Raw genomic sequence first — 24,572 nt, 5'->3', positions numbered from 1 at the left:
GTAAGAATGAAGTTCTCTTTGGTGACTGTACATGGTTCCATGGAACAAGTAAGAGTCCCGTGCATTCTTAGTTTGAGCACGCTTTGTCCGTAACCATTAGAACGAAAGCGAATGAAATAGATCGATCGTGAAAGGGTGATTAAGTAAGAATGTAGAAGAAATTTAATATGATTTATTATGGTTTTAACGTTTGAATGTGCTATAAAACTTGGAAGACTGAATATATGTATTGCTTCGTGATTAACACTCCTCCTTGGCAAGTCGGGATTACAATAGTGATTGGTATGTCTGTGTTACTGGTTACTACTTAGTGGTACATCGTCACCAAATACTAAGAGCCTTATTGCAAGTAAGGAATGTTATTTCACCTAAGTGCTTACAATATAGGCTACTAAAATACATTGAAGCGTACTGTACCTTAGCTTACTATATTCCATCATACGTGCAAAACAATGGTATGAATATACAGGGTGTAAACGATATGAACCGCCAAAAAATACTGATGGTAGAGCATAAATGACCGAAGAAAAAAGTCAAATGTTGCTTTCCTGTATCTGTTGTGGTTTTCCCAGAAAGAAATATGTTTTGTGAGTGAAATTATTTTGGAAAAGTTTAGTCATTATTTAGGCTACTTTGGCCGGTATGTACGCTGAAGTAGGTATTTGTTACCCTATTGGTATGTGTTCGGTGCGGTGTTGAGTGCAGGGTTGTTGACAGTAACCTTTACGTTCTGTCGAAATGTAAACAAATAAACTACTATCAATCTAAAAACAAAAAATGATATTTTCTTTACTTGTGACTTACAAAACTCGGAGGTTCATTGCCGCCCTCACATAAGCCTGCCATCGATCCCTGTTTTGAGCAAGATTAATCCAGTCCCTACGATCATATCCTACTTTCCTAAAATACATTTTAATATTATCCTCCCATCTACGTCTCGGCCTCCCCAAAGGTCTTTTTCCCTTCGGCCTCCCAACTAATACTCTATATTCATTTCTGGATTCGCCCATATGTACTATAAGCCCTACCCATCTCAAATGTCTCCTTAACCTCTGTTCCTCTCTCAAAGTGAGAGTCCAAGTTTCACAACCATACAGAATATGTATGTGTGCGTATAATATAGGAAAGTCTACCCATGTGTGTATATGTATGTGTGTATGTATGTGTATATATACGCACATTGTATGTTGATAAGTGAGTGATAACTATATGACCGGAGATCATTCAAGATTGTAACGCACTGTAGCCAAATAAATAAATAAATAAAAGACATACAAAACAACCGGTAATATTCTATGAAGATGTGATATATTTGGTTGTGTGTCAATCCATCTGGAGAAGTCAAAGTATATTTCTGCAGTGCCTGGGAAAAGTGACATAAGTCAGTTTCCACAAACCTTTTTTGATCATTTATTGACAACTTACACTGGTTTATGTCGATTTGATTTTTTTATGTATGAATTATTGTAATGGGAGAAATACTTATGTCTCTTTTTCCAAGCGAGCAGATGTTCCGTAAGTTGTCAATAAATTGTCAAAAAAGGTTTGTGGAAACTGACTTATGTCACTTTTCCCAGGCACTGCAGATTTATTCATATCCTTATGCGGGAATATTGTACTTTTCACAATTGAAGTTTGTGATGTGGTATTATTGACTAACAACTCCATTATCATTACTAGTTACATGTAGGCTCTCTTTTCCAATAGTAGGTTTAAAAATATCCTCCCGTCCTACTTTAGCATTGAAATCCCCCAATAAAATTTTCATGTGGTACCTAGATAATTGATCAGAAGTGTGTTCCAATTCTTCATGGAAGCTGTCCTATATATGATCATCTTTCTCTTCTATCGGAGTGTGAGCATTTATAACTACGATATCGCACCATATATCCTTAAATAGAATACTAAATACGATAACCTGTCACTGATAAATTCGACCTTTTTTACTGCTGATTTTATTCTTTTGTGAAGAATCCTGTTCCTAATTGGTGATTACTGTTTCCTTCTCCATAATACAGTAAGTAATCTCCTATTTATGATATGCCATTTCCATCTAACCTAACCTCCAAACATGGTATTTCACAAATTAAAATAAAATTGTAAGCAATATTAAATTTCACTTGATATTTTCTTCAGTAGACCTATGTGTAGTGCGTATGTAATGTTGGCAGTTATACAGTTTACACTCTGTTTAGGTATCAACATTTTAAGCAAATCTAGAACAACTAATTTTATTTTGGATTAAATTTTTTCCAGTATTTTGATAACTAGGCACTAAATAGGTGAAATGAAGTTCTGAAGGGAAAATTGTTTATGGATAGTTTGAGAGATGAAAGAAATAATGACGACGGAGAAGAACAATGAGTCTTCATCAAATGAATTAGGATCGCTGAGCGGTAAAATAAGACGTGAGAATCTGTTGGGATTTAATCCTTTCGTAGTAGTTCGATAAGCTTGTTAGGCATAGATATATGACGACGCCAAAGACTGAGACTGACAAAGATTTTAACTGCTATGAGAAACACTTATAAATCCTTTAAGACCGATGTTCACCTTGAAGATAATGAAAAGGAAAAGACAAAAATAAGATAGATGTATGTTATGAAACTTCCTAAAGCGCGGATTTGACACTGTGTGACTGCCATTGTCGTGATTTGCAATACTGCTTAGGAAATGAGCGTTGGTTGTGGATGTAATTTCCTGTTTTGAAGGAAGCTCAAGATTATGTAATGTTATGACCCATATTGCTGTTACTACTACGATTACTATTAAGGGGGGGTCACTATGACTCAGAACTGCATCCTTGTACATCTGTAGCTTTTACCATGCAGCTAGGAGCATTCCCCACCCACATCACCTGACTACATGGTATTCATGACCCTTTAAATGGCTTTTGGTAAAAATTTTGGGTTTTTCAATTCTGTATTTTCTGATTCCTTGTTATTTCTACTTTACAAATATAATTATATAGTTTAAATATGATATCTTGCTTCAATTGCACATTATTAGCATTTTTCTAACCGAAAGCAGTCATTCCTTCAACCGGAAGTTACTGTCTGCAAGTGCACGACTGTCATTTTCGGTTTTTTTTTCTGTGACAAATAAGTTAAATTTGGCGCTGTTGCTGTGGAAGAAATTTTTCTCATATTATAAAGTTACTATTTCTTCCACTAGATAGCAATGTTCTTTATCTGTTCAAAGTTTGTTTCTCGTTTTCTCGTTTGTTGATTTTTATGCATTTTGTTTAACTTCCAAAAATAACAAAACCCATAAAACAGTATCTTAAATGACTGTGTCATATATCAAATTAAAGGAAATTAAATACTTTGTGTTCTGAATCAAAGAACATTTAGATAACTACGTAACGAAAAATTTTGTGAAATAAATTAAAATATTGAAAAAAAAATCGCCTTGTTAAAAGAAAAAAAGGAAAAGAAAATTCACAGTATTTTACCGTATCTTGGAACTTAGCATTTCCCAAAAGTCATTTTCTGAACACATTCACCGTGAAATTCTAAAACCACAGAATATAAATTATACCTATTTAAAAATGCAGTCCAATTCTAGAATATAAGTTGTCTCTCTGTTCTACGGATATTACAGTTTTAACAGAAAAGTAGAAGATAAAAAATTGAAATATATAAAAGTAGAATGTAGAAAAGAGTGGAAGATCTGTAAATCGAGGTACGAAATTGAATCAGACGACGAGTGTTAATCCATAATCTTGGTGGTATTGCCCAAGCTACTCGTCGATTTCCACGTCATGAAAGTATGTCTATTGTTCGTTCTGTACCAAGTTAAAAGGCCCGAAAAATGGAAGTGCTCTCAAAATTATGAATTAATATTTTGATTAATTTCTATAGTTTAGTGGTTTATAAAAACTTGATTGAATATTGAAATAGTAGGCCTAACGAATTTTGTGCGTACTGACTGATAAGCCTATGATAAACCTACTGTTACAGATCACTTTAAAACTTAGTTTCCCTGTGTAAATGTGCAACAATAATATTTCGAAGTCTCAGTCTTATTAAAGTGGAAGGAGACCTTGGTGTGTTAAAACTTGGTGGTATTATGAAGACTCAACATTGCATAATGTTTTTACTGAATCTCACCTGTGACCTACTGCTTGGCTGGACTCTATGTAAGGTACTGTGTAAGTACCGGCTTGATTTATTGCTTTGTAGTGTACTGAGAAATGCACGATTTTATAATTTTTCTGCCGACACCATTGACTTGTGTAATAAATTCATCGATCTGACGAAAGAAACGGAATTTTAAAGATGTTGGTTGGTTGCCTAAGACCTCCACAATTTATCGCTTCTCCGATATCCGCGAAATCGGGCAGGCCTAATGCGACAGATAAAACTGGAGAACAAGAGCTTTTTGCTTCTTCCGTTGCACCAACACTCCAGTTAATCCAATTTGTCTCTTCATTTAATGTTATCGAAAATTAGCCTTTAGTTTCAGAGTAAGGTGTATGAGCTTTCTTGATGCCGAATAGAGATGATCATCCAGGCTAGTACTTTCTGTAAAGCGCTCACGACCACGTACTAATTCGTGATGGATACGCTCAAAAGGTCTTAAGGCTGGTTCACAATAAACCGGGAACAGAAACTGCAAGAGAACGAGAACGGAAATATTGTTAAAATAGAGATGTATTTAAATGCGAGCATTTACAATTAACGAGGAGCTTGCCGGAGCCCGGGAATGGGAACGTGAAATTTAATCGTGAATGCTCACATTTTAAAATACATTTATTTTAACAATATTTCCGTTCTCGTTCTCGTTGTCGTTTCCGTTTTCGGTTTATTGTGAACCAGCCTTTATCTGCTCGCATACGGAATTGTTCTCGGTTCTATAGGACGCCTTGCGGTGAGAATTCCTAGCACTTCAAAGGTGTCATGATCCCAGTTGGAAGCCGTCCTGTTGGAACCTCTCTGGTTTTCAGGACGGTATGTGGAATCTGGTGACCATCAAATAGCAGTCTGAGTCATTTCTGTTGTGTCTTCGATGCTGCAAGCCCCGCGCAGAGTTTCCAGTTCATCTCACCTTTACATTCTGGGGATCGTGCATTTTAAGAATAAACCACAAAATATTGGTCTGCATGCATGACTTTTCATCCACCCCCGCCTGGCACTTTCGTACACACACCCATTCTTATTTTACAATACAAGGTGGAAGGTAACCTTTTACAATCATTCTGGGATATGATATCTCGAATTATGACAAACAAGAAAGCCTAATAATATTTTGTTCCCAGAAGAACGGTTTTCGGGAAGGGGGAAAGTCTTTTATAACTTGAAATTATGATTAAGTTTTTCATGAAACTGCTCAAAATTTGATTTTTATCTCCTGTAGGATGATAGAATAAGCTATGTATGGCCATGTTATAGTAGTATTTGCATGGTAAATAACACAGACTTCGAATAAATCGCGTTAATAATCATGTACACATTGCATGGGAACAGGGCTGTAACACACTTGCAACACTGTTTCTTACGTACGCAAACCATGTGGCCGAGTTAGGTGTACGGAGCGGACGATACGCTTATATTCACTTAATCATTAGTTACAGGCTACATGCAGTTCGAAACAGTTGAAACACAACGAAATGCCACAGTTTTCTAATCTGAGTTTCTGGACATGTTATTAATTTATGGCGAAACTGGTCACAATGCCGCTGCAGCTGTTCGCTTATACCGTGACAGATAACTGGATCAGGAGTGTGAAAGTTGTAGACACGCAGCTGGTGGACACTTTGAACAATACCTTTAAAAGACGCCGTAGAGAATGGTGTACAAAATTTAACAGTGTACCTACCTCACATTACTGTGTATCATTTTCATTTAGTTTCGAAGTTGTTTATTTCTTCCAAACATTGTATTGTAATTGAGTTGGAGTGACATCAACTGTGTGATCCTCAATGTAAAATAACACTGTATTTAAAAGATTAATTTTGTTTTATGCGTAATTTTTTATTCTACTGTATTATTGATGAAACTACCTTAAAATGTAACGGAAACTACGTGTTTGCTCATACTAAATTTAGTCCTGAAACGATACATTAGATAACGAATAACATACTTTATATAGTTAAATTGTCACGATTACATAAATTTCGAATTGACTGCATTTTCAACAGATGTTTTTGTCTACAAAACGGTATGTGTGTACAGCCTCTCAAAACCCCTGCCAAGTAGATGATTGGAGCGGCAGTTAGTATGCTGGGATGCAGTGATCTTGTGAAGTAAACATTGCTTCTGTCTACAAAGTTGCAACATTACAACATTCGTTTTCTCGAAATATTACAAAAACTATTGGTCGTATAAAAAAATATTATGTGACAAAATGTTCCCAAATGACATGATCTGTTATATGTGTGTGAAGGATTGTAAAAGGTTACCTTCCACCCTGTATATTTGGTGTTAACTTCTTCGGTAATAAAGATTTTGCGGAAACAACTCATTGAAATTGTTTTGTTTTATGGTTGTCTTTCAGAAATCTCCAAGGTTCGGGCGAGTCTGTTCCAGATAAATGGCACAAAGAAGGACCCCCTGGTGCTGCCCGACGCAGAAGGGCCCCCTACGACGCTTACAGAAAAAGTTTACGTCCCAGTCAAAGATCATCCGGATGTGAGTACCACCTATATAAACTCAGTATTATGAATGTGACAGGTTTTTTCCTCCTGTTGGTTTTGCCGAAAGTATGTTTGCTTGTCGCGCATGTGTAATTCTGATTTCTTCTCATGATAAATTGAATTGGTTTTCAAAGTTACCGACAAGCAAGGGTTGGGTGTGCGTTAACTTATCGGCCCATCGATAGTTTGAACATCAATTTTTATGTTCGAGCAATTTACATATTGATGTAAATAAACTGATTTTCCGTTGCGCTGCTGTTGTGTCCGACGGCTCTGATGTTCTCCAGAGAATTTGATTAGATTCGTGTATGAATTAATTAATACCTCGAAGCGTTCAAAATCTACAACCGTGTGTCTATCGGTGCCGAACGACACCACTATGTACTTGTTATGTTGAAAAAGGAACATAGCTTGGCACAGACTTGAGATCTATGTAACAACTCGTTCTGATCTGTTACTTTTTACGAAACATTCCTTGGATGAAGATTTTCTTAGCGACGCTTATCTAATTAATTGAGAATGCTATTGTTTGTTAGGTATTTAAAACAGTACTGATTTTATTTCTGTATTCTACAAAAAAAAAAAAAAAGCTACCGGTATATCTATTTTATGTTTAAACTTGAAATTATATTAGGTTTACGTCAGGATAGAATAGCTGAATATGCAAACTTATAAAAAAAACTCCATGTACGTCAACCTTTCCGCTTCTTGTAGCCTATATCTCTTAATATAGGCATATAACAATGCTATTCCAATTACAACAAGTTTCGAAAGTAAATATCTTGTACTTTTCCTGGAGAATGACCCCCAAACCGAAACCGATAATGCCCAGTTACTAGTCCATTGGCTGTTTCTAAGTGTCTATCGTTTGAGTCACAGAATAATATCAGATCTATATATAGTGTACCTATAACAGCTTGTTACGAACTCTCTGGAAAGTTGTTTTCCAATTTTTTCATTAGGGAATGTTTTCCACTTCGATTTTCGTATCTGGCTTATATGTGTATTGTATTTATCGTTGTCGCAACTGTAAACTGTTAATCGCAAGAGATGCGTAATTTCAGAATTATAGGCACTTTATACATTAATAACTGTAAAACTTCTGATTTAAGTTGGTCCATTTATGCTCACAAACGTCCATTGATGTTTACACAGGAACATTGTAAGAGCTTTTTATTGACAAATAAAAAATTTAATTTTTATTCTTCATCAGAGATCATAGTGCCACTTTATTGTTTAAGTTAAATCGCTCATATAAAGTGATACCGATTTCAGTGCCACTGTATTATTAGAGTTCAAATAAAAAAAACTCATTCAGCTTCTGTTTTTATAACATTGCGTAATGTTTATATCATGAAAATAAACTGAATTTAATCACCGAACAAAGGAGACCAACATAGCTTACACCAGTGCTTAGTACCTGTTTTCTTACTGTTCAAAATAGGAGAGAAAATATGTTACAAAAATACATTTCGAGATTATTATAGCAATGTGCATTTCCAATACCCCCCTTTTCTTTTTAGAAAAAGTAGTTTTTGGCATACTCACATTTACAAATGTGAAATAATATATTTATGTAAGTTGTTACTAATATCAAACAAACTGAGGACCGCAGTGCCGTAACAAGAGGTCGCGGGGGAAAAAAGAACTTAACGTTTACCCTAGATCATATATACTCAGATTGCTCGGCCTTATAGACTTTGACGGTAACAACTTTTGTCAGGTTTACTATTCTGCCCTCTAGTTGTTACATAAGGAGTCACGTCATAACTCCCATTTGAATTGCATTAGCGACTGTATTGCCATCTCGTGTTCATTTACGGCAGACGGGTGGCGATCCTGGCGGTTGTTCTCGTCAAATTGCTGCCGATTTTAACATAGGGATAATCAATCTGTTATATATATGATCTAAGCCATACCTGCACAAACATCGCTCGACGAGCGCGCGCGTTCTTTCGGAGCGGGATAGCTGTATTTACCGCTCGCCGAAACGGAGAGGACGATATGTCAGAATGACTTGCTACAGGTAGAGGAGAAGGAAACGACCACTCAGCTATCTAGTGGAGTGCAGTGTGTAGGCCTATTCTCAGTAACTGTTTCATGTTGCTAACCTACTGCTACAGTACAGTATGGAGGAATCTAAAAGACGGAACATAACATTTAACGATTTACAGCTCGAACTTATTGATCTTCAATGTGACCTAAGGGCTAAAGATCGTTTGAATGAACTAGCCTGGTTGAGTTGTACAAGACTAAACATTAGCAATAATATCCACAACTACACAAGCTGGCAGTGAAAATGATTGCTATGTTTGGCTCAACATTTATATTTGTGAGCAACTGTTTTCTGTAATCAACTTTAATAAAGGCAGTCATCGAACATCTGTAACTGATGTTTCATTACGATCAGTAGGCTACTGTTCCTTTCAGCTGCCAACAGCATAAAACCTCGTTTTGATGTACTGATAAAAAAATATATAACAAAAAGATATTGTACATTTAAGTAGCAATAGAATTTATATTATTTCTGTAAAATAAATATTTCTTTATTAATTAATAATATTCCAAAATAGTTTTGCAAACACTGAACGGGAATTCATTTCATAAACACTCGTACTAGTTCTTCCTTTTGTGTATATTTTGTACGAGATCACCCCTTCTTTCAATCCACTCTTATACAGAGCGCAGCTAATATCTGCATTCCGCTCATGAGCTGTGAGCCGGCTCGGAGAGCGCAAACCTTGTGCAGGCCTGATCTAGGCGTTTACAAAAGGAATAAAATACATTTTCTGAGAAAAATGAGCACACGTATTTTAAACGTTATTTTTACTGAAAACTCAATTAGAACTGAAATTTTAATTCAGAAAAATTTTATGAAAGCACCAGTCACAATCTCGAATATGATTCTCTGTATCCCGTTCCGCTTCTTTTACTCGTATAACAGGCACTGGTAAACAGGGCGTGCTCACCTTTGAACATGTGAAGACTTGTGAGGGCGCGGTGTACGCGATAGGTCTAAAATCTCCCACATCGACGTGTATAAACATGTCAATTCAAACACGTCGCTATCAGACGAGCTAAACAATTTAACTAGTCGCTTATGTAATATGTAAGTTTTTATTATTATTCTTATTAAGTTTTTGTAAGAGGGTCGCGATTTTTCTTTTACGGTTTTCGGTAGTCGTGCGGGTAAAAATTTCGAGAAGCCCAGGGTTAGAAAGATACGAGATCTTTAGCATCTAGTTAATTCAGCATTGATGGATCTGATGTTTCTTGAAAGCCATAAGAATAGGAGAGTTGCCACGGGTTGAGACCCGGTGATTCATGGCACGAGTTTGAAACCCACTGAAACCGAACCTCCACCCGGCTTTCTTCTGAACTGTGCTTTGTAATTGGCAAACAAGACGTCACGTTTATTTATAACTGCCAGTTACTTTGATGGATGTTTGACGTGTGGTCAGTATCTGATCGAATTGAAGAAGAAACCTCAGACTTTTTGTTCGGTTTTCCCCTCCTAATTGCAAGCAGTTAGTGATCAAAACGTCTAATGTTAGCTTTTCGGAAATCTCTGTACTGTAACGAACTTGACAGCTCTGGGATTTAATTTCAGGTTTCATAAGGATACCATCATGACATTATCGCGTTCGTATTGAAGTTACTTGACTCTCGATTGCAGTCTTTTTAATTAGTATCATAGCTTCATATTTAACTTCAGGCCTTATTACACTATTGCAGAAGTTTTAAAGTTACTTTCGTTGTAAAACAGGCAAAGACCATAGCAATACAGCAGTTTCTTGTGGGACATATACGAGGGTCACTTACTAAGTCATGGTAACTACTTTTTGCAGGTAAATGTGTAGTTATACAAACATTTTATAACATACATATGAAAATACACAATGTACTTTACCAATAATGTCTGTTATATGAATTACTCTGGAAGTATTGTAGACAAGGGAGAAGAGTAAAAATAAAAAATAAAAAATTCATCTTCAGTAATAATGTTGAGCACAATAATCTGCACGCACATTAACACATTAAGAACCTTCGAAGTAATCACCAAGGCAATCAACCATTTGCTGCCAACAATGAGGGAGGCGACAAATACCATCAGCTGCTCCATTGTCCAATCTGATAATCTCACTTCGCACTGCGTTGGTGATGTCTTCTCGTGTAGGGAAGCGTCTCCCACGCAATGGAATTTTCAATTTCGGTATTAAATCTAAATCACATGGTGACAGATCGGGCGAGTAGGTGGTTGGTCTAGTACTTCCCATCTCCAGCGCCATAAACAGGTCTTAACAATGTCCGTTGTATGGGCTGTTGCATTATCGTGAAAGATGATTGCATTGTTCAACAACTCGGGACATTTATTCCTGATAGCGTGACGTAGATTATTCTGCAGATAAGCAGCGTAGTAAGCTGCATGGAGAACAAAATGGCACAAAAGAATTCCTCTAATGTCATACGCTATTTTTATGTACGCATGTTGTTCTAGCCGACAACCATACTTCTCAGTGGTTGAAAACCAACTGACTTTCGTGCATCCTTCCTCTTCTGTCTTTGAACATCTTGCAGCATCAATAAGTACCATACTTCTCAATGTCATTGCTGCATATCGAAAAATTTGGATCGTGGTCTGGGATTCCACTGAAAAAAAAAATAGTTACTATGAGTTTGTAAGTGACCCTTGTATAATCCTTTGCATTACACAGGAATAATCCCCACTTCTTGTATTTTGTAGTGTTTTCGTTTGTTGTTTTTTAGTTTTACTGTAACCAAAACGAGAAACTTATTTCTAACCTATGTCTGTTAAGGGGCTCATACACTTGACCTGAACTGCGAGCATGCATTTTTTTTTAATTAATATTTATAAAATCGTTATATACATATACAAAGTTTTTGCTCTCTAAGAAAGCTTTCGATGTGCTTTCTTTTGGTATAAAAATTGTTATGATTTCAGATTAATTGCTATGAGTAAAATGGAAATACAATTTTAATGTTCTTTCTACCATTTTACATAAAACACAATTTGTCAAAAACTATAAATTTGATTATGATAAACTTTAATTTTATTTTTTGTTAACATTATTTAAGTTATATAACACTTTTCAATCACTGTGAAGTGCACAGAGTCAATAGTTACATTCACATAAGCTTCCAAATTTCAGTACTAAAAACAATTTTTGTCGTATGATATTTTACATGAAGAAAGGTTATTTTTCATAACATTAAAAATATTGTTGAGCAACCTATACAAACAACAATGAAGAATGTGTGTTTGCAAAATTGCATACAAATTGAATCATTGTTTTTTTTTAATTGTGCTTTTTGCAAAATACCAGGAAAAACATATGCAAATTTTATTTCCTTTTTACTCGCAATTAATGTTAAATAATTGTAAGTTATATACCAAGAGAAAGTCCGTGGAATATATTATTAATGTACAAAATTGTTCTGAGCTGGTAAAATGTTTCCATAGACATTCCTGGTTAAGAAAAGTGCCTGCTCAAAGCTCAGATTAGGTGTATGAACCCTATTTAACATTCTCGAATCTATTGGAATGAACAATTTGTTTAAGAAAAATCAATATCGTACATTTTTGTTATTATCAGTATTACGCAGATCACGTTCCAGAAATTTCTTTCATCACATAGGAACTATTACTGAATCATAGAGAGCTGTGGTGCTGTCATGAAAGACTTGCTTTGAAGTCGTCATTTAACTGTTGTGTGAATTATTGCATTTTAAGTGAATGGCTTATTATTCAAAACTCTTGCCACTTGATAACGTAATTGTATACAAATACACTCAGTGACACATAAATGACATACCGTTAATCGCATGACTGGTATGTAGCCACACATTTTCACGACTGGAATTTACATTCTGGGAAGTAGAAATGGAATTTGTGGTTGAAATGAAATGTATTACGGAATGTTTTCTCTTTCTCCCGTTTTCTCTTCCCCTTTTTCTTTTTACTCCATTATCTTTTGGACGGAGTTTCGGAAGTTTTTGAAGTGAAATATAAAAACATATTTGGTTACATTTCTTACTGCTGTTGAGAGGATATTCGGATGTGAAATCGTAGTATTTATCAACAGTAATCTCACTAGAGGTTTTGATTTATCTAGAAAAAATCAAAACTCGAGTGGGATTTAATTGACTATTACACGATTAGAAGAAAGTATATAAAGATTAGAAGTAATGAAGTACTCCAATACAATAAAATATTAATTGGCTTACGAAAATACAACTGTCTTCAAATGTATTATTGTACCATCTCAACATTACGCTAGATGGCAGTAGTGTTTTATGATTATGTTTTTTTGTTATCAGTTGTGCCAAGTATGGAATTTTCATTGAACTCTGTGGACGGTTACTAGTCAAGAAGGCTTTGTTGATTCAGTTTCATTTTTATTAAAACAGTTGCATTCCACTCCAGTTATCCCGATCCCAGTAATCAACGTCACTTGACAGATGATTTTCAATAAATCTTAGTATTAAACAATCTCTGATACGTGACTATCCATAATATCATATAGCAGAAGCTATAACAAACATTACTTAAATAATATAAACATGTGTTAGAAGAGCTTTAGTTAGGGATGATGAAATAAACAAGAAACGTTTTAATTAATGATGAAATAAAAAATAAACATGAATAATTTTAAAAGAAACAATAAATTGAAAGTACAATTTTCAAATTTGAATGTTTTAGTGGTTGGTGGTTCAGTTGGTTATATTGGACGTGTGCGTAAAAGACGTGAACTCGTTGATGTAGATGGTGTATCCCTCAACGTATTCAGGATTTCCGAATGGTGCTCTTCATATATGACCAGTGATCTTTATTAATTCTTGTTCTTGAATGCCAATGCGAGTCATATTTGAAAGTGCTGTGCATCGACTGGAGTGGTTTGTAATTTTCTGTTTTTTAACGTCCAGACCAGTGCAGTTTGAAATGTTGGCAATCAAAGAAACAAATGTTAGGGTAGTGATAAAAATTAACAAATGCTAGGGACGCGATAAAATTGTGCGATAAGCAGCCATGATTGGTTGAAAGACTCCTTTCGTACCGCTTTATTGGTCAAAAGTAGTGTGACGTAGCAAAAGTGTAATAGTCAATATAAAAATATCCCACTTTTTTTTTTTTTTTTTTTTTTTTTTTTGGTATAACCAGTTTTAACTGTTAGAAAGTGGAGACGAGAGATATATTAGACAACGAGGCGTAGATGGTTTGTGTTTATTATCCATTTAAAAAGAGTTTTCGATAAAATTGCTTTTACATCAGCGAAAAGTGCCCTCAGTTTGTAAGTACTTGATGATTGCGATGGCGATGACGATATCATGACAAAAGTCTGTACTAGGAAAATGGAAAAAAACCTTACAAATATGAAAGTTTGCAGGCCTAGGCCCACATGTTGTATATCCCTGTATTAGCATTGCTTGGCATGGGTCACTTAATCCAGATCTTAGACGGACATGCGCTGTCAATGACATCATGCTTGTTCAAGAAAGCATCAAAACTGGGCAAAAAGGTTGAGACATTATCAAGACTCAAAGTCAAGCGGCTACAACTACAAATTAAATCACTTTACATCTCCACCGGAGCAGAATAAAATTTATGTCAGGATCTGAAATAATAACAAAATCTTCAGTGATATTACGTCATAGTGTTTTGTCTTCATTAAGAGTTGGTGAAGGTTTCTGTGTCTTCCGGTGCCTTTTTGGCCTCGTATTTTATTGGCTTCTGGATATGTTCAGTCACTCAGGATGAACTAAAAAAACTATGGCCTCGGTGTAAAAGTGCGCCAAGTTGTGAAAGTATTCTAGTCATTCAAGATCAATTTTAGCATTTTACAAACTCATTACTACATGTTGCGTAACAAAAGCAGTAAAGCGGAAAAATTGTGTTGTTGCGAGTGAGAACGGATTATTTTTATTACAAACTCTAACCTAAAGAATGAGTCACGTGGGTAGTCTATATACTCGGTACTTTAAAATTCTCGTGTTATTACTTTTACTGTTCGGACGCATATTGGTCAGATAAAGTAACTAAAAATATTATTTCTATATTATGTTATCAGAACCACTGTAATATTTGTATTACTCAACCAGGGCCAGTGGAGTCCTTCATCCCGGAGCCGTGGCGCTACTGCTCCTGCGTTCGTAATACCGCATCGCGATAGTTCACATTACGCCCGCGGCTCCACTCGCCTCAGTCGAGTAATAATCATATTTTCATTTTTTTTGTTTTGTTTTGCTATTGCAGTTGCATTTTAAAATTCGCCCTTTTTTCACTTCATCTAAAACACTTCGAAAGCAGTCGCTTCATGTTGCTATGGGGTAAGCGTAAGGTGTAACTTAGTGGATAAAGCATCAGCACGTAGAGCTGAAAACCCGGGTTTGGGTCCCGGTGCCGCAGAGAATTTTCCTCTGTTCTGTCCATCGTTCATCGTAAGGTATCATACTTACTGTGAGGGTACTTAATTACTTAAATGAAAATGGCAGAGTAAGTATGATATAAATGAATCTAAATGGCGCTCGGGCGCGGATTCGATTCCCGCTTGTGCTGATTACCTGGTTAGGTTTTTCCGAGGTTTTCCCTAACCGTAAGGCAAATGTCAGGTAATCTGTGGCGAATTCTCAGCCTCATCTCGTGAAATACCATCTCGCTATCACCAATTCTATCGCCGCTGAATAACCGATTATTTGATACAGCGTCGTTAAATAATCAACTAAAAGGAAAAAAGAATATAAATGACGTAGTCTACCTATTGCAAAATGCAATGGAAAATTATTGTACTGTAATAACTAGAGATGGTAGATTTCAAGAACTTAAAATAAAACATTTAGCACTTTAAAAATCAAATTTAGCATTTTATAGCACTTATAATGTCAATATTTAACATGTAGCGTTTTTGAATGGAACATTTTTATAGAGAGTTCAATGGCAGTAGTTGAATATTAATATCAACGTGTTAATAGGTGAATTTTCTAGATTTTGCAATTAAAATTCTTGAAATAATTAATAACAAAACATAAAAAATTACAGCGAAATTGTGAACCTTAGGAAATATGCAAAAAGAAATGATGTGGTTTTATTCCGATCCATATTGTTACTCTATCACAATCACACTCTACCACATACAACTTGTTTATGGGCCTAAAGAGATCGCATAGGCAGCAAATGTTCTACCTTCAGGCAGATTCATTGAAAACTCGAGATAACGATATAGATAACAAGAAGAAAGGTATCAGGAGGGTAGCACATTGCAGTGCTAGTCATACTGCAAAAGCTAACATGTGCCACTTCGCAAGTATCGGCTAATCTTTTAAAAATTTTTAAACAAGAAGTATTAGAAATTCGTGCACTTAAATTCACTGAATAATGTTTAACTGTAATCAATTATTGTTGCAGTGCAGACTGGTAGGTCTGTACATTTTGTTGTGAAAAATTGATGAATTAATTTTACGGAAAATTTTAACGTTCCCAACACATATTTGTTCAACAAAAATTGACTCAATTGGATTTGAACTTTGAAGGTAATGGTGGAAGTTTTATAATCTATATAGCTTAGGGCCTATATACAATAACGTAATTCTTACTAGTACATGTGCAACCTGAATGACGGCTGAAATTCGATAGAGTCTTAGGAACGAAACTCCTGCCTACATCATATATATAATAGGTTTTGAACGAGTTAGATTTAAGCGCGTGTTAATGATTGACATTGAGTAGTGGAGTGGGGTTCACGTAAGATTAGTTGGTAATGTGGCTGTCACTTCAATGTTACCAACTGTTACCAGATATCACAAAAGATAGGTAAAATGACAATACTATGTTCGGAAATAATAATAATAATGATAATGATACTAATAATAATAATAATAATAATAATAATAATAATAATAATTCATTGCTTTGATTCATGAGAGCTAATCTAAAAATTTGCTTTCTTTGATCACCTGAAATGATTAGTAACGAAGTCCGAAAATCGAATATTAATTTGAAATGTAGGTCTACACTGTTTATTTATTAATATAATTGTTACTTTATTATTTCTCAATGTTAATATTATTCATTACGTTCAAATTTCAACTAACACTCGCTAGTAATTATCGTTCCATGAACTTTGTTAGCTTTTCGACGGCAAACGATGCTGTCAATAAAACGGGTAAGAAGTAGGCCTAACTGTTTTATCGTTTTTTGCACGATCCTGTTTTTTCTGCAGTATTTACAGCTATTGTTGTTAGGCCTTGAAAGTTAGAATTTCCACACAACAACTTGTTGCTAGGGAAATCATTCTTCATAACATAAAACTATACTGAAATAGACCCATAACAGTCCATTTATTTTTACTTACTGTAGTTACCATTACAGTTCAATTTTGCAAAAGCTTTGGAATAATATTGCTCTAAATTTTCAGTGCGAAATATATTACATTTGCAATTTTAAAAATATGATCTTGCAAAAAATATTGTACAATACACGTTTGTGAAGTGCATTACAGAATATCGGAAATTGAAGAAACTGTCTCTGCTCGTTTTTCAAACTTTTCCTCGATTTTGTAAAAAGCATTTCCCAACTTTGTATCGTAATATAGCCTACTAGTTCAGTACCGAAATTCGAAAAGAAAAGAAAATTCAACCTGGCAATCATTAAACTCCACTAGCGTATGTATTAACAAGGGGAAAATAGTTAGATTTCACCCCTAGGACATAAAGTAAGACGATCCAGACTATATCAGATGGAAAGATCAGGATATCGATCACGAAAGGGTACACGCTAGAGATGAACAACGATCGAGAAAGCAAGACTAACAGCGCTCGTAAAGCCGAAAACCCGCACGACGCACAGTGGGGCCAAACAGCGTTATTCTTGGCAAAAAAACAAAAAACCAATCTTACAAAAGTAGCAATATTTTATATTCTAACGATAGATAAATCCCTGGACTATACGTTTTTGATAGTGACAAGGTCACTGGGGTGCAGCTGACGTCACGGCGAATGTCAGAACCTGAGCCTAGCTGAGTCAGTGAGAGAGAAGCTTGTGCACGGGAAGTAGTTAAATGCGTCATATTGTCGTGTACTGGTGGAACTACGAAGTGTGGCTTAACATGATGTCTTTACCATCAGGTAAGAACATTTTAATGCAATTACATATAGGTTTTGTGGATTTTGTAGTGGTTTATGGGACGATAAAGAAATGAACCGAAAATGTGAAAAAGGGGTAAGTTTTTTTTAAGGTTTTAGTGTATATCAGGGCATATCATGTTCTGCATCTTGACATTTATGTTTATTTCACACATTATACTTGCCGTAAATGGAAACAAACCCTGCTCATATTTGCTCATTTTGGAACAGCAGCGGTTAAAAAATTGACAGCTTCTAAAAATTAGATAGCCAAGTACGCTTGACCTAAACACCCAAAGCATTCGTATACATTTTCTTCTTTGCAGGATCGGGTTGCAACGATGGTGTTTTTATAACTAGAAGAGAACTTTATGATACAGGACGTGTAAAATTACAGGAGCAAGTTACGGTTATGAAAGACTTCGTCCAGATGAAGACAAAATGGCTCTCTACAAGCAAATTTCATTTTTCGTGTCCGATTTTAAGAAGAGATGGCAGCAAGCTCGTAGGATAGAAGAAATATTTTTAGAGAAGAACAAGTACTGGTTAGACTCATCAGTGAGTGAGGTTATCCGTCCTTCACGTACGCATTAGGTTCTTTGAGTGTTTGCTCCATCTTGCATATAAACTTCCCATTGAGAAATGGCAAGCTCGGGGCATCGAGTAGAAGAATGTTGTCTCGAACACAAAGAAAACCATTCAAGATAGATTTAAAATAGATATGGGATTGCTAGTAGACAAGCCAAAACCAGGCTTCGGCAATACAAATGATGGGAATACATTAAGGTGATTTTTTTGAGAATCCGGCATTATCTGCAAGCATCACTGGTGTTGACATTGAAATCATCAGAAGATTCAATATAATTTTGCAAGTGATCTCTTGTGGCCACGAAATAGATGTGGAAAAGTTTCGCAAGTATGCGTTCGAGACAGCCCAGCTCTTTGTACGGAAATACTCATGGTACGTCATGCCTCCAACAATTCATAAAATTCTAATCCATGGTCCAGAAATTATCCGTCACGCTATAGTTCCCATTGGTCAACTAAGTGAGGAAGCCCAAGAAGCTAGAAACAAGGAATTTAAAAAGTACAGAGAAGGTTTCATCCGGAAGGTGTTCCGAACAAAAACATATGAAGATGTCCTCAACGTGCTGTTGATATCCTCGGATCCGATTATTTTTTTCTCTCTGGAAGATGCCGAAGAAGAAAGCCAAGCAGTTTGACAAGGAGGTGCTGGACATGCTGGATATTCATTCTGCAGTACACGACAGCAGCGACGACACTGACAGTGCAAACGAGGCTGAAGAGTCCCGATGTCAGCTTTTTGTAATTTATTTATTTATTTTATTTATTTATTTATTTAATAATAACATACACATAAAAACGTTACATTAAAATACCCCGAAAGAGCAAAGCTCGTGTTCGGGGACAGTTCCGTTACATAGATACACATACTTTTTAGACAAAATACTTAAGAAAAAAGCTCACATAAAGATTGTAATAAAATTAGTAAATAATAATACTAATAATAACTGAGTGAAAAAAGAGACGATGTTTAGATTGATGGATTAATATTAAATTATTATTAGTAGTATAATTAGTGCAGGTCATGTTGATATAGTAACCAAGATAAAATAGAAAAATACACTTAGGATAGAAACAAACTTGTTTTACAATACATGGTACATAATATATATACAGGGAAGTCTGTCATATAAATTTTTTAATTCTGGATCTGAAAATTTCATTGCTTAAAGTAGTCAATTCTGGATGAAATTTTATTATCGAATTATATAGCCGTGGACCATAATTTGTACTGTGTAGTAAAGCAGCAGATGTGAAATATTTAGGTTCAACTAATTTAAGAATTTCATTTCGTCTCGTATTATGAGCATGTGGCTGAGCTACAAATTTCGTCCTATTTTTATGATAGAATTTCATTAAAGAGTTTTTATAAATTTGGTCAATTCTAAAAACATTCAATTCAGAATGGATCAAATTTGTTGGATAATCCAGTCGCCTTTTCAAACAAATTTTGATTATACGTTTTTGCAACATAATTAGAGGAAAAAGAGCAGTTTTTGTAATGCCTCCCCATCCAATTATACCATATTGGATAACAGATTCAACTAGAGCCAAATAAACCAAACGTAATACATGAGTAGGCAAGTAATGGCGAAGGTTTACAAATTTGTAAATTGTTTTACGTATCCTGTTACATAAAAAGGTGATTTGTCTATCCCATTTCAAGTGCTGATCAACAATAATTCCCAGGTATTTCAATCTACAGATTCTTTCAGGCAAGGGCATTTACAGGTTGTAGAGAGTTTACAAAATGAGTTGTGGATTATTAATTTTAAATGAGAAAGTGATTTCAATTTGTTCAATCCAGAGACTGTTAAAGAAAATGGCACCAAAGTAGTTTTAGTTATATTTAGAGATAGCAAATTTGCATCAAGCCAGTTTTTGATCAAATTTATACCTACATTGGCATGTTTATAAGTGTCCTCCCAAGTTAAACCACTGAAAATCACCACCGTATCATCAGCGTAAGAATAACAGGAGCCATTATGTACTTTCAAATCAATGTTTAATAAATCATTAATATATATTAAAAATAGAATAGGACCTAAATTTGTTCCCTGAGGGACACCTATATCAATATTTACATTTTCACTGATGAAATTTTCTGCTTTGTGATTTGAAATCGCACTTTTCGTTGATAGAATAGCTTTACAAAAACCAAAAACTACTTTTCTTACTATGTAAATGACATTGATACAATAAAATCTTTTTTGCCAAGAATAAGTGGGTTTGGCCCCACTGTGCGACGGTTGTATACGTCGCGTCCTTGACGTAGAGGCTGCTAGTGAGTGTTTCGAGACGTTGAGATTGATCACTCCCGAAGTCCCGAACGTCAAGCAGCCTTGAATCGCTACAGTTGTTCATACTTGACTGAACTTTTATCTACTTTGGCCCCTGTTATATATGTATAAACAATCAAGTAGCCTATTTGAAACAACATCAATTTCTTTCAATGTATAATAATCCGTTCCCCAGTCTTTATTTAATTATTAGGTCCTTATTAAAAGGCTAGGCATTTTCTTTTCATATGCTTGAGATGAAGTGTGCAATTTCAAGGAAAAAGATATTAACGTTATGTTTTATGTTTCTTAGAAATGCAAATTTATTTTTTTTTCTATTTATATAACCATAGGTAATATATAATAGAACCAGAGCATTTTGATAACTAAGATACTGTTCTGTTTTGCTTTTTTGTCTCATTTAAACATTTATAATGTTATTTACACTATTTCAATAATGTAGGTTATTCAGAGTTACGAAATCTTTCCACGCCGACCAAATGCTATTTCGAGAATGATGAGCGAGACTCGAAGCGTACGAGAATGACGAGATTCGAAAGACAATTGCAACGAAACAGCGAGCGAGAGCGGCAGTTAAGTTTGTTCATATCTAATACATGCGATCTCGTGTCCATGCAAAGCGTATCGGATTGGACATGTCTGTTGGTTATTATCTTATTTGGAGGTTCGCTATCCCAGTGAAGAGGGGTACAGAATGTCGAAGAGAGAAAACCCGAGAAGAGAATAATAAAGTATTAAGACGTGTTAAAGAGCAGGATTAGGCTGTCGCCTTGATAGACTGTCAACAGTGCCTTTCTCCCAGTCATCGAAAGTCGAACCCGGCCTTCATGCTCGGGATTCCTGTGAATGCCTAACTAAATTATGTTGTCAACTAGTTGTATCTTTATGGTCCGCGAACAACTTAGCGTGTATCACTTCCGAGAGCTTGTAGATTCCATTATACGTCTAAGAGAAGTAATTTCACTGGAACATATCGCCACCCATAAACAGGTTTTGTACTCACGAGTTTCGGTCTGTTATTTTGGCGGTAATTGAAGCGCCTCTTTCTCTGTTGATATCACAACTTATTTGGGCCGCAGTCCGGTTTGTTATTCCGAAAACCTATTTTGACAGCTCCATATAGAGACGTAGAAGACTTCGAATTTTTATTGCCGGTGCGTGTTGTTTTTTCAAAACACATACTCGTATATTTGGGCGGGGAATGTTTCTTAGAGCCTAGTTATTTCTCCATACTGACTTCTAGGAATAAACAACATATTACAGATGTCATCCAGGCGGTACTGGGAACGACGAGTCTTAAGGAGATTGTCGGACATATTTTATAAATGTGTAATGAATTTAATGTGGCGTATCTACTCCCACACAGGTACCGAGCAGTCGACCTTGTGGTTATCTTGCGTGTATCTTAAAATTTTTACTTGTAACTTGAGTCGTTAAGTATTCAGTCTGCTATGCTCTCGTCAAAGGAACAGACTTATTCTGTGATTTGTCGGTCGGCTTCTGGCTCTGTATACCCTTGGCTTATAATTACAAACAGTTCGTGAATTCTCGTTCCTGGAATGTTTTATACGTGTTCATTTGACGATCTTGCATACAGAGTGGAAGTAATCTAATTGTGCAGATTTTAACAGCTTATTCCTCGGATAAAGTACAGATAAAATACAACAAAAAATTATACCACATTAGTCCCAAATAATTTTTTCGGGGGAAAAAAAATATATATAATTTTCCCCTAAATGTTGACACCTTTTTCCTCGATAAGTACTATCCGTACGATTCTGATTTTTGCTCTTATCATTAGAGAAACTGGTAGGAAATGATTTACCTCTTTACAGTTTTTAAATAAAATGGGCGGTTTTCTTGCAGTTTAAATAAATTAGGAAATCTGGCAACCCTTCTGCATTGACTAGGGGACGGAATACTGCTATTCCGACCCGAGTTCGTGTGTAGATTCGTACGGTAGGTGAACCGACGATGCGCTGTTGTCAAACTACACAGATTTTCAGCCTAACTTTCTAATTAACCATGCACGTCATTACAAAACACATAATACGTTTTTTTTTAATTTATTTTAATGTTTTCTATCGCCCCCTTTAATCTGTACAGTTAGGCTGAGCTAGTATATAACATGCTTAGAGCATTTCAGAATCTAGGTTGTCGCATGTCTTTGAAATACACTTTCTTCATTCGAACCTCGACTTTTTTTCCATCAAATCTCGGCGCTGTAAGTGACGAACATGGTGAGAGGTGCCATCAGAACATGGAATCCAGGTATCAGGGTCAATACGGTCCGAGCATGATGAGTGATTTCCGCTTGTTCCTACAGTGTTCAACCACATGCCAACAAGCATAGGTCTCGAGCACTTCTGACAGAGTTTTTATTGCTTACTAGATATTGTAAGTATATATCATCTTATAAATATAGCCTATTTAAAATAATATAACAATTTACAAAGAATGTATAACCTAAGCTCAATTTATATTTCTGACTTTACGGTACAGGTATGTACTGAATAGTAGATTTAGAATTAATGTTACAGTCCCATATCTCAAAAACCTGACGTGTTATGATAAATCTGATTACACCAATTTCAGTATGGAACACCTGAAATTTCCTCAGTAGCAGACAGAAGTTTTTTTTTGTAGACCAGTGTAGTAGTAGTAATAATAATAATAATAATAATAATAATAATAATAATAATAATAATAATAATAATTCCATAGATTTGTAAGGTCGAAATCTCGATAAAAATAATATATTGGTCTTCTAGAAAGGAGGCTACATATTCATTTAAAATGTTAACAAAGTACATAAAATATATATTATACCTGTACCATTAGACAGCTCTGCCCTGATACATTCATCAACAGTATGAGAGAGTTTGCTGATCTAACATTCCAGGCCTAATAAACCTTAATCTTTTTCCCAGAATCACTATAGAATATTTTTCTTCCCTTCACCGTATTTCTTGGTTATTTAATTACGAATGTGTATGTATACATTTTGTTATTTTTACGTAACGTGATTACCTGGTTCAAAGAATCGATCTATCGTACATGAAGTGACTATTCATCGTTGCTTCATGGAACGGACTGCGCTGCCCGCCCACATGTAGCAAAGGGCATTTGTTCAGTGCATAACCTCTTGAGTGGAATTGACTGTAGGTCACACTGAGATACTATCGCGGATTCTATTCGTGTATTGGAGGCGTTGCAGTGAAAGGATGACTGACTTTATTGGGTTCCGAGCATGACAACTAAATGTGGAAGCTCTTCAAGACAGTAGTTACGGTTCTTATTTGGTATTCGCATTACAACCATGGCTGCTGCAGGGTATTGGCTGTGTTTCATTTCTTTGTAGCAGCAGTCGTGTAGTCTACATGCATTTCTTTACGAGGGCTTTAAGCATATTTGAATGTGTACAACTTGTAACTACTTCAGGTATGGGTGCAGTAATAGCCGAATGGCTGGAGTACCAAATTTTCTCTTTGAGGACCCGGGTTTGTGTCCCAATCCAGTACATTTTGTGATGGTCAAGGGCATTAAGGCAAATTGAATACTACAGATTCTTTTGCTATAATTGATCATCATTAGTGTAGTAACGTGAAGAAATTTTACGCTGTTCTTCAGAGAAGTTTGGGCTAGCGATGACAATATGAAGTAGATGTAGATTCATTTTCCGGGCTGAGAGGCCGTGGTCTATTAGTTGGTTTTATACCAGACGTTTCGTCTGCAACTGCGGCAGACATCTTCAGTGGAGTGGTATCCGAGGTCGCAAGACTCTTCTCGGCGTACCTGAGGCAACTGCCTCAGGTACGCCGAGAAGAGTCTTGCGACCTCGGATACCACTCCACTGAAGATGTCTGCCGCAGTTGCAGACGAAACGTCTGGTATAAAACCAACTAATAGACCAC

General features: G+C 35.6%; 1 protein-coding gene across 6 annotated transcripts in view; it reads left to right on the top strand.

Annotated features, from left to right (window-relative positions):
• Nucleotides 1-24,572, top strand: part of how (protein held out wings) — a 783,114-nt gene that overhangs the window by 418,750 nt on the left and 339,792 nt on the right. For all 6 annotated transcript variants that reach the window (XR_011336682.1, XM_069849715.1, XM_069849713.1 and 3 more), the window contains exon 2: nt 6,499-6,632. Coding sequence is in view for 5 of the 6 variants with exons in the window: in XM_069849715.1 (XP_069705816.1) it covers nt 6,499-6,632 (134 nt within the window). In the remaining variant the exon portion in view is untranslated. The remainder of the gene's footprint in view (nt 1-6,498; nt 6,633-24,572) is intronic.

The sequence above is a fragment of the Periplaneta americana genome, chromosome 16 (genome assembly GCF_040183065.1).
Source record: "Periplaneta americana isolate PAMFEO1 chromosome 16, P.americana_PAMFEO1_priV1, whole genome shotgun sequence".
Classification (NCBI taxonomy): Eukaryota; Metazoa; Arthropoda; class Insecta; order Blattodea; family Blattidae; genus Periplaneta; species Periplaneta americana.
The sequence above is the reverse complement of the archived record's forward strand: the minus strand, read 5'-3'. Positions and strand labels throughout refer to the sequence as shown.